General features: G+C 41.7%; 1 protein-coding gene across 4 annotated transcripts in view; it reads left to right on the plus strand.

Annotated features, from left to right (window-relative positions):
• The window catches only part of ppp2r5eb (protein phosphatase 2, regulatory subunit B', epsilon isoform b), a 47,716-nt gene that overhangs the window by 29,471 nt on the left and 6,258 nt on the right, over positions 1–11,987 (plus strand). For all 4 annotated transcript variants that reach the window (XM_005728586.2, XM_005728587.2, XM_005728585.2 and 1 more), the window contains 4 exons: positions 6,426–6,622; positions 8,882–8,983; positions 10,164–10,256; positions 10,417–10,547. In XM_005728586.2, the coding sequence (XP_005728643.1) occupies positions 6,426–6,622; positions 8,882–8,983; positions 10,164–10,256; positions 10,417–10,547 (523 nt within the window). The remainder of the gene's footprint in view (positions 1–6,425; positions 6,623–8,881; positions 8,984–10,163; positions 10,257–10,416; positions 10,548–11,987) is intronic.

Consider the following 11,987-nt stretch of genomic DNA (forward strand, 5'->3'; position numbering starts at 1 on the left):
CATGCAGGCGTATTCCTTCCAACTATTTTCTTTTGCAGCCTACGTTTTACTAGCCACACTAGCCTCTGCTGCAGTCATATTGTCATTCCGATCCTACAAATCATGGCTTGCTGTTGCTCAAAGAGACTGACGGTGTGGATCAGCAACCGCTAAACGCTCATGAGTTTCATCGACTGTCCAGAGTGGCTGGCGGATTAAAGAAAAAACAGAGCACATTTGTACCAGCTAAATGGATTTGGGGATAAAGAGGCATGGTAGAAGTAAAAAGCCCTTTGTGATATGGGTAGTTGTATATATGAAACTATATACACTCTGAAATGAGATCAACTTCATCAGTTATGCTTACAGTTGCAAACATTGGTAGTAGGGTTATGCAGCCCATGAAGGTGAGTGGGTTTGGCTGTTTGAATGGGGCTATTGTGGTTAATCATACAATTAGATTGTGTGTGGGCAAGTAATTGTTTTTCTATCCTTTCGTCCTTTTGCTTTGCGGCTTTGCGTTAAAATCACTTTCCGCCCTCTGCATCGACACAGAGATGTGATTTTAAAGAGACAGGTTAACTTGGAAGGGTCTGACTGAAGCTGGTATATGTTTGAATGTTTAACTAGATAATGTGTGGTGTTATCCTTCATGATGATTTTGATCATTTTTAATAGGAAGCATTAGCTACAACGTGGCAGTCTGCAGTGGAGTGTAACCTTTTAATGGCTATGAAGAGACCGTCTCCTGCATTTGTCCCACTACTCTGCTCTCAGAATGACATTATTTTACAATATTCTGAATGCATTTTTATTCCCATATTCAAATTAACACCGTAATGTTTTACAGGAAAAAAAAAAAAAGCAGACAGTAGCTGAGAAATAAATAATTTGATTATTACTGAAAGGAAATTACAAGAGAAAATTTTGAGGGATGGATATGTTTCTTTTTAATGAGGCCAGGAAGCCAAAAGTCCCCCAGTTTCAGTTGTTAAATATGAACATTTAAATTTTTTTCTATTTTACTAAGCTGAATATTTTTGGCCTTTTGACAGTGCAGGGAATTTGAATATGCCACCTTATGCACTGCCGACTCGCACAGGACTTTTTAAAAGCCTTTTCTGGCATTTTGAAGACCCAGTGACTACAATGGATAATGACAATATTTGTTAGCTGCTGCTGTGGTTAAATTACAGATAATAGGCTGTGAGGAGGCAGACAGGAGAGGGGAGCATGGCATGAAAAATGTGGAACCATAAACATCATAGTTATTTTGCATTCAGGGAGCTCCACATTGTACAGTTATTTAATTTGATCATCAGTGCTAAACATAAACTCTGATTTTGGACTGTTAGTTTGACCGAACAAGTATTTAGTAGACCTCACCTTCAACTCTTTGTGAAGATTTGAAGTTTTATCTTACTAGAAAATGCTGATGGAATACGGTTGGTTTGTTGCTGCTTCTTCTTCTTCTTCTTCTTTTCTTTTTCCCCCTCCATCATTTAGGCTGTTTTTACAGAAGATTACTTGTTGATATCCACTCTGATGTAGATACACACAGAGAATAACCTTCTCTGGGACCCCTTTCAGAGGTTTCATATACGGCTGCGACACAGGCTGCTCTTTGTGCTGATTTCTGGGCCTAACTGAGATTATATCTGTGCGCGCAATATCAGGGTGGTTTCTGGGTTATCCTAGGCCACACACACACGTGCGCGCGCATTCTCTCACATACTTTTAAGTACAGTTGCACACATTTTTATGCACAGTGTGTCTCTAGCTCTCTCTGCTTCTCTCCCCTCATTCACCCTGGTAGTCTCTCAGCCAGCTCCAAGCCGTTTAGCTATGCCCCCTCGCTTTGTCTGTGTGGAGGGATTACTCTGTCCTTTGTGATTATCTGTCTATTAATAGCTTCCTTTAAGGCTGTTCACATGCTTCAACAGAAGCAGAGTTGCAGGATTCCGAGGCCCCGGGCTCTCCAACACAATCCGACCCCGAATTGTGAAGCGGGTAATTACAGTAATGATGTACAGCATACTGTACACTGCTGTACTGAGAGGAAGGACTCACACATACACACCAAAGAGTGCAGGAGTACACACAAAGCAAGCAAGAACATTTTTTTTGTTTTTGTTTTTTTGCTGTGGTGTGCAACAAATTGGACTACATAATAATGTATATTGTTACAGCTTGCAGGTGCATACACAGCCAAACATAAAATACAGAGGCTAAGAAAGAGCTCTCTTCTGATGCCACTGGGGTGATGAACCTCAGATATACACCCATCACGTATAACATTATGAGCACTGACAGGTGAAGTGAATAACAATGGTTATCTCTTCATCATGGCACCTGTTAGTGGGTGGGATATATTACGGACCGAGTGAACATTCAGTCCTCAAAGTTGATGTGTTAGAAGCAGGAAAAATGGGTAAGTGTAAGGATTTGAGCGAATTTGACAAGGGCCTAATTACGATGGCTAAGCGACTCGGCCAGAGCATCTCCAAAATAGCAGCTCTTCTGGGGTGTTCCCATTCTGCAGCGGTCAGTATCTGTCAAAAGTGGTCCAAGGAAGGTACGGTGGTGAACCAGCAACAGGGTCATGGGCAACCAAAGCTCACTGATGCATGTGGGGAGCCAAAAAGGTCTGATAGAAAGGCGTGAGAACACAAAGTGCATCACAGTGGTGTTATGAGGCTGCATAGGTGCAGAGCAGTCAGGGTGCCCATGCAGATGCCTGTCCACCACCATAAAAGGTGATGGCAGCAGAAATTATAAAAAGCACTGATGGGCATGTGAGAACTGGCCTGGTCTGATGAATCAGAATTTCTTCTACATCACATGGCTGGTCAGGTGACTGTGTTGCTTACCTGGGGAACACTTGGAGTCAGGATGGATTATGGGAAGAAGGCAAGCCGGCAGAGGTGTTCTGCTGGGAAACCCTGGGTCCTACCTTACATGTGGATGTTACTTTGACACATACAACCTCCCTAAGTGTTGTTGCAGACCATGTACACCGTTTCATGGAAAACCTCTTTTAGCAGGATAATGCATTCTGCCACAAAGCACAAATGGTTCAGCAATGGATTGAGGAGCACAACAATTCTGAAGTGTTGACTTGGCCTCCAGGTTTCTCAGACGCTACCGTCTTACAGCACTGTTACTAACATCTGGCTAGATCGTGCTAGATATCAAGGTGCATCTTCAGAGGACAGCATATTTATTCTTGTATTGCACACTGCCCTCTGCACTCACTATACACTGTATAGCACTTTCTTGAACATTGTCCTCTGTATACAGCCTTGTCACCCATATGCATATTACACAACAATGTGACAGATGAAACCTTCTTGATAAAGATGCATGCACGTTTTTCCAGCCCACAGTTCATATTTCACGATGCATAGGCATGCACATGAAGGGTGTTTCACATGCAACACATGACGTGGAAGAAGAGGGACCACTTTGATGCCATATTACTCTCCTGTTTTGCAGTTATGTGTTCAAAGAGAAGACTACATACACACAGACATGACGTAGGACAATCTTTACCTGCCCTTTTTTCTTCTCATCTAAAGGAACAGGTTTAGATGTGGAGAGGAACATGCAGGGATAGAACACAGAGGACACACCATTATTTTAGCCCAAAAAATCTTTCGTTCTTCACCTAGAGAGACCATAGGTCAGGAAAGTTGTTTACTGTGTTACTGTGTGTGCTGGTTTATTTGGGTTTGCCGTCTGCTACTGCTGAATCCAACACTGATGAGTGATAAGAGTGAGCAAATAAGGGTTGTGTTGCAGGCCATTAAGCTAAAGCAGTGAACAGAAATGGATGCTGAAACACCACAAAACCAGGTCATCCCTGGGGTCAGCAACGCAATAAAGTAGTGCAAATGAATCTTCTAGTTGTCTTAATTTCTGATGTTCTTTATCAAGCAGATTGTTTAATTTGAGCAGAAAAGAGTGAATCCCTCTTATGTGTACAATAAGACTGCAGCACAATTTGTGGGCTATTTGGAGCGCTGAGTAAACTTGGCAGGATAAGAATATTTTTGCGTGTGTTGTAATGTCTCAACCAAACGTGAAGAATTCAGCTAAAATCAGCTTGCTGTGCATTCTCTCTGATAAATGAACGTTTATTGTGGAAGTTAGTGGAGCAGGGATTAGGACTGCTGCCAGTCAGCCAGGGTTTGGGTTTGATTGTGACTGGCCCGGTTGGATGCATCCTCAATGAGCTGAGCTAAAGCAGGAGGCCAGCAGGTCGTGAGTAACTAGTGGCATTTGGATCAAAACACATTCAGCATAATCACTTTAAATGCGCTCAAGGAGATCTGCAGAGGACTTTTTTCCCCCAGGACAGGAAACTGCACTTTCTCTTTAAACGGTCAGAGCTTCAGGAAGAGGATTTTAGCCATTCATTGTAATGAGCTGACAAAAAAGGAAGAATGAACCAAATCATCCATTTATACAGAAGTTTAATTATGTTTCTTCAGCCGCAGATCATTTTCTAATTTCCCAAGTTAATATTATTTAAAGGAAGTAAAGTAGAAGACATTTTAAACCCTTTTTATTTCTAACAGGATGCTGAGGTTTGCTACACAGGATGCTTACAGCACAGTTGAAGTATTCTGGTCATACGTTAATATGATTCTGCTTCTCTGCCATACAAACAGTTTATGCACTAATCAGCCTCACAGTGATTGCTTCTTCATAACAGCAACACCGATGTATAGACGCTTCACACATCATGTGTCCTTGAACTTTTATTAGTTCCCCTCTTGTCAGAGTTTTTACAAAGCTGAATTGGATTTGGATTTTGTTGACTGAAGTCATCTTAGTTTAGGCTAAACTGGAGCTGCCACAGACTGACAGGAAGCGCGTTAAAGGAAGGCATCGCATTGAATTTCTCTTTGTTTTCATAATGATTTGTAGTTAAAACTAGACTTGATGTAACAGTTTGTGTATCTGTATGTCGCTTATCAGTGCTTTTCACTATTTCTACTACTGGAAAGGGCCTGCTCAAGTGAGAGAGCTCAGTAAAATCAACAAATATGCAAAAAAAACTTTTGCATTTCTTTCTATAAAATAGGCATATTTCCTTCTTTCAGTCTATTATTTGGTTTGTAAAATTGAAAATGGTGAAAAATGAAGTATTTCAGAGGTAAAATAAGGAATCACCTACTCATTATCACAAAACCTGCATGTTATGGTGAGGTGAAAAAGTCATTTCACCGGTACTCCCTAACTTTCTCGCTCATTTACATGTATATTGTGACTCATCGTCAGTAGCAATAGAATTCAAAATGCAGCCAAGCGCTTTGAAGTGTAATTGTGGAGCGCACACATGCACAGTAGTAGCAGTGTGCTGTCTTCAGAGCAGCAGCTTATCTCTTACATAATAATGGCCCAGTCCTGCCGGGATGAGAGCACCGGGTCTTGAGTTGTGGCGATCTGGGAAGATTGTTGCTAGTCTCCCCCGCAGGTCTGAACTCTGTGCGACCTTCTTGTCGTGTCTGTCACAGTGGGATCAGAATAAAGACACCTGCCGCCTTCTTCTGCCTGCACATCCACACAATTCGTGACAGCGTTGCCTCTCCCATCAGAAACACTCGCTGCTGGATAATGAGGCTGTCACACTCATCCTGCCTGTGCAGACAGGGGTCTGCAGGGAAGATGAATAAGTTAAAAGCTGTTGCAGAGCAAGAAGCACACTTTTACAACTGAGGCATGCACTGGTAGCATCCTTCGTTTCTTTTGAACAGTCCTCCGTGAACATCTATTGGAGAGCTCGGAAACTTCGATTTCTTCTTCTAGGCAAAGTCACACATTTTCTTCTTTGTGGCTGTAACTACCCACCTACTTCATCTTGTGTTTACACCAAACAGAGATGCTCTGCTTTCGCTCCAAATATTAAAACAGGTGATTCAGGAAGCGACAAAATCAGCACGAGATGAGGGCAGATCAGTAACAGTTTAACTACTACATGGTATTGGATGTGTCTTTAACCCAATCTGCCTGTAGACAATTGACTAAGAAGTAAAGAAAGTATAACTTGATCTCAATGTGGCTAAAAATGGTTTTCATTACCAACAACTTGCTGTGCTAATTGTTTAGTTTGTAAATTCATGGAGAAAGCAGGTTTTTAGCTTCAAAGGGTAGAATCCTGACCATGACCATTAATTGCTTTTCTCATAAAATGGTAATGAAAAAATAAATCAATAAATATTAATGTGGTTATTTGTGTATCAGGCCTCTGTCCCACCAGGTCTGCTCAAATCCCTGTTTTTACTCTGCCCGTCTTTGACCATGTGATGTTTGCTATTACAGCTTTCTGGTAGCTGCGGGAGTCAGAAGCATCTGCTCGCTCCAGATATGTGTCTTTACCAATTTATCTAACCGTTGTCATCATCTTTCTCTTTCCCCTGTGTTTGCTTTTGCCTGTCTAGACGTGCCGGCGGCGGAGCAGCCGGAGCTGTTCCTGAAGAAGCTGCAGCAGTGCTGTACTGTCTTTGACTTCATGGACACGCTGTCAGACCTCAAGATGAAGGAGTACAAGCGCTCCACGCTCAACGAGCTGGTGGACTACGTGACCGTAAGCCGGGGCTACCTGACAGAACAGGCCTACCCCGAGGTTGTGAAAATGGTAAGAAAGAATGAATCTGCCCATTCTGCGTAAACAGTAGATTTGCACTCTGTCTGTACAGAACACTGAAGTTCAGTTTTTTTGTTTTCGCCATGTCCACTCACAACTTTACACCATCTTCATCTCAAAGATGGAGGAAAGTTTGCAGTGATGGGTGTTGGTTTGTCTGCACAAAGCCCTTTTGTCAAATTTTGACCAATAAATCATTAAGCTGACCTTGAGCACCTTGTGGATGGAATCTAAATTTTAATGGACTGTTCGCCATTCATTCAAAACTTTACAATCTATCGTTTTTCACAGACTGCTACCAAAATTGTAACCTCTTTGGAGCAGGTACTAAAAACTGTAAATTTTATTACATTTAATGAGGTAAAAATGTCTGTTTTTGTCAGTGGGGTCTGGAGATGTTTCCTGTCTTAGCGTGTCATCCCCATATCTAAAGAATTTTACTGTCTTTTGACACACGTGAAACATTAAGGTAGCATGCACCTTGAAATTTCGAGTCATTGATGGGGCAGTGCTGTGTGGCCCTTGTAGGTAGTGTTGGTGTGTAAAGCCAATGGTGCTGAAAATGAGTACTGACAGACATGTTTGCATAGTGTGCCTCCTTTGGGTCAAAGCTTACTTCTTAAAGAAAAGCTTCTTTGTAATAATTAGATTTCACTTTTCCCAGTCGTCTTTTTGTGCAGTCATGTTTTGTCTCACGGCTGGAAAATGTCGGCCCCCTGCAGCCCTCAGCACTGATGGTGTAAAGGTGTGAGTGGACATAGTGAAAATGTTCTGTTTAAATTTGTTACTTGTCATTATTCAGTGGGAGGAAACTGATTCAGCTTCAGTCTGATTCTTTAATTAGACTCACTAGAGCAGGCGAGTGGGTGTTGCTGTGTTCTTTTCTCAGGGAAGGAGTAGTTGTAGTTGTTTTTCGTTTTCTCTCTTGTAGGTCAGTCAAATTTATGAGCTATGTTAGTTCACTTTTAGTTCTGTTCTTTGATTTGGCAGCAGCCACAGACCCTATCCAGCCCCACGGGACGTCCATTTTTTGGGTTTAGTATGTAAAGTCTACTACTAAAGAATAAATAACTAATCCTGTGTGGTTGAAATGTTGCTTCCCTCTTTTCCTAGCTCAGCAAGGGCATAGCAGTGATTTTTGAGTGCTCTGTGTACAGACACATAGGAGATGAGCAGATACACAGGAGGAAAATAAGAGCAGAACAGGAGCTGGTGTGCATGTTGGCAGCTACGTATGTTCAGCTAATGAACACAGACCCCACAATGAACAGAGGCCCTGAAGTACTCAAAGCTAAATTTTTTTTTTAACCTAGTGCACCAAGTTGTTATTATGTTTAATTACTTGGAGCCTTCCACAGAGTATATCTTCAGGCCGTTGAGGACAGTCATAACTGAAGGTCTGCTGCAGTACATGCAGGTACTGTAAAAGAAGCAGTCCTGTGCTGAGACAGAAAACATACTGGTCTAATGGACATTTAGAAAAACTGACACAGCACAATATTATTTTCAGAGGTTTCTGCCTGATGACAACTCTTTGATAAGAGTTAACAAAGTCGGTCTCATTAAGAAGAGACATACATGTGGACAGCATTGTAATTCATTGTATTATTCTTAGTGAATCTAATGTATCACCTGTCACACACATCTGGACTGATGTGGTTTACACTAAACTGTTAGGTTTGTTTTGTATGTGGCTAAATGTACTGCTTCATGGTAGTTTTTGTTATCTAGTAGACTATGAACACATAATTAAGTACTCTAAAGCTGAAGTGTAGACATATATACATGTAGATGCTGCAGTGAGGATTGTGAGACTTCTGACTTCTTGCCAGATTTAAAGCATGCTGGTCTGGTTAAAGATGCAATGTTTGAAGATTGTTCAATGGAGAAATGCATCAGAATAGTTGACAAGGAGGTCCATGGTTGTGTGTAATAATTCCCCAAAAAATGTTTTGTTAAATTTGAACCCTGTCAATCCACTCGAAGAAAGTGTTCGAAGAAAAACTGAAGTACTGAAGCAGAGGCTCAAATATGAAAGCATGAATTGAAATGTGGTTTTGGAAAGTTGTTTAAACTGACACCTAGTGTCAGTTAAAATGTTTACGTGTACATAAGATTTAGACTTTAGACAAGAGGGAACAGTTCCCTGCATTGAAGCATCCCTCATGTAAACAGCAGTTATCATCTATATGTTGGGTCAGAACCCCAATTTCCAGTCACTGGATTGAAGTTCCCGCTTTCTTGTTCCAGGTGTCTCACAACATATTCCGGACCCTTCCGCCCAGTGACAGTAACGAGTTTGACCCTGAAGAGGATGAGCCCACACTTGAGGCCTCCTGGCCACACTTACAGGTAAAGTGTGTGTGTGTGTGTATAATGACAACCCTTTAGGGGTACTTTGGTGTAATTTCTTTACTAACGTCTGCTAAGTTTGTCTATATACCCACATTTCTGTGCAGTTATCAGTGAGTTGCCAGGTAAAGCTCCTTAGAACAGGCTGAAGCAAGAGCAGTGGTGGGTAGAGTTCAGGAGGAAGTTAAGAGCAAAGTAGTACTGGAGAGTTATGGGAAAGATGGCCAACCAAAGGAGGCAGTCATTATGATACAGGTGTTTGATCTAGTTGGAGGAAGGGTGTCAAGGAGTCTTGAGATGTAAGGAGAAAATTTAGGAATCTAAAAGGAGGGAATACAGGGATGAGCAAACAATGCAGTGTTTAATAAGAAATGTGGCAACACGAGGAGGCGCTAAGCTGGGAAGGTTGTACCACAAGTTAAGGTGATGGAGAAGTGAAGAGAGTGTGCTGAAAAGCTGGAAATAGAGAAGGTTGGACTATCCTGAGATAGGAAATCATAAAATGGAAGGAACTGGCTACGATCAGGTGAGGATGGCAACAAGGCAGCAGGCCTGCAGAAAGTCTTTGTGGACTGTAGCTTTGCAGATAATGATGTGATTTGAAGTGAAAGTTGGCAGCAGGTAGAGGGGTGGAGGTGTGCCCTGGAAAGTCCACGTGTGGAGAAGGGTGTTTAATATGTGGCTGCCTACAAGAGCAAGACCAAATTGTACTGTTGTGTTTGAATACATAATACATGAAAGAGCTGTAGCACGCTAATTAGTGAGCTTTAGAGGTGTTTGCAGGCCTGTTGCTGAATCTCAAACAGAAGCAGGCTAGCAGTGCCCCCATGCTTCTAGTCTTATGATGGTTGTGAGAGTGGTTATTTCATTCTTATATGGAAAAATGGATGATGATATTTCCCAGAATATACATTTAAACTCCATTTAACTTAAATGGACTTTTTTTTCTCTACCTTGCTCATCCCAGATTACTCTGCTTTTTGTGACTTTTGAGCCGTTTCTCCCTTTAATCCAGTTCTGTTTGAGTATTTATGGGCTTAATTCAATGCACTCATATCTGAGAAGAAGCGATGAGCCTTTGGACTTTTCTATTCTTTTCCACCTGTTATCATGTGAAACAAAGATTTGTTTGCGTCGGAGGTTAACATGAATTCTTTATCAACCGTGTTCCTTTCTCCAGTTGGTATACGAGTTCTTCATTCGGTTCTTGGAGAGTCAGGAATTCCAGCCCAGCATTGCCAAAAAGTACATAGACCAGAAGTTTGTCCTACAGGTGAGTTGTTGAGTCACCTTCAGAATTCTGCTTTTCTACTTCATCATCTTCTTTACTGTCAGTTTAGCTTTTTCGTATCTTTCTTTGCTTTTAAGGCACGTTGCTTTTTTCTGCCTTACTCCCTAAAATTGACTTTTCTCCCCCCTCACCTTGTGTCCAGCTCTTGGAGTTGTTTGACAGCGAGGACCCTCGGGAGAGAGACTATCTGAAGACAGTCTTGCATAGAATCTACGGCAAATTCCTGGGGCTGAGGGCTTTTATACGAAAACAGATCAATAATATTTTTCTACGGTGAGTAAACATGAATTCTTCAGATGTCTGGGCTGGAAAAAGCTTGTGTTTGTATGTGAGTGGAATTTTTTTCACGATAAGAAGGAAGCCACGGTAGAAAGTTGCCAGTCAACAGAGTGGAGCTAAAAATTCGAATAGACAAGGCTCACAAATAAAAGCAAAGAGCTGAAATCTTGATGTCTGCCGTGAGGGGATCAGATGGCTCTCTTATTCAGTAGAGAATATTTGCTGGCAGAGCTTTGCTGCACTTCTCACCTTATAGGGAAAGGTCACTGAAAATCAATACAGACTTGTTCTGAGCGATCTCCTTCATCTTATGATGTGTACCCTGTTCTCCTGGATGACAATGCTGTTCAAGTGAAAATGATGTGAGCTGTAAGCTATGGTCTTGTCAGCTGAACACCTGTGGGAAATATGGACCAATGTCCTACGCCCTTTGCACACATGCACAGCAGCCCCGAGTTTTCGTAGACATCATCCAACAAATGCCAGAAAGCACAAATGTTGTTAAGCACCCTGCACCAAACTTCTGATTGGATCGTATGCAAGAATAGAGCAGCTAATTGTTCAGTGAAGTCATATGAGTGGGTCACATTTCCTCCATAAACCAAACATTTCTATTAGTGGAAACGCAGCTAAAGTGGACTGTCTCCTGCTGTGTGATGCATGTGAAAAATGACAACTCTGATTAGCGTCCCAACCTGATTTCTCCTGTTGGTGACATCACGTGGAAGTTTATGTCCTCTTCATCAGCATCTCCTTCCCCTTTTTCGTCTTATAATAATTCTTGACCTTCTTCCTTGTTTTTCACCTCATTCTTCACTTTCATCACCTTTTTTCATCTTGTTTTTCTTCCTCCTCACCTTCCCTTTGATGTTCCTCTTCACTTTATTCTTCTACACCTTCTTTTTCACTCTTTTTCTGTTCTTTCTCACAATCATCCAAACTCCAAATTACAAAATATGTTTCAGAAGAACGAAGTTTATCCCTGCCATCTATAGAGTCAGTACCCAGGCACAATGACACTGTTGAAAGCCGATGACGGTTTTTCCTTTAATATAATTACATTTGTGTCAGTGTTCCTCAGAAGTTTGTAAAGGCCACAATAAAGAGAATATGGGACTCAAACGTGGAGAAACCCACCCCAGAATAAGTGATCATGGCACTGTGTGTCTGCTGAATGTGTAAATGAATAAAGTATGCGCTTACCCAAAAGAGCCAGTTATTGCAAACAAGCTTACACTGAGAGTTTACGGAGACTCTTCTGCTTCTGTTCTGATTATTTGTACAGCCAAAGGATGAGGAGGCTGTTAGAAATATCTGTGGCTGTTGGTTCAAACCTGGAACTCCTCTTTGTGTGTGTGTGTTAGGGCTGAACGATATATCGCATTTGCGATAATATCGCGACATGATCAAGTGCAATTTTCTAACCGCAAAGGC

Source organism: Pundamilia nyererei, unplaced genomic scaffold (genome assembly GCF_000239375.1).
Source record: "Pundamilia nyererei isolate P.nyererei 1_Seehausen unplaced genomic scaffold, PunNye1.0 scaffold00029, whole genome shotgun sequence".
Lineage (NCBI taxonomy): Eukaryota > Metazoa > Chordata > Actinopteri > Cichliformes > Cichlidae > Pundamilia > Pundamilia nyererei.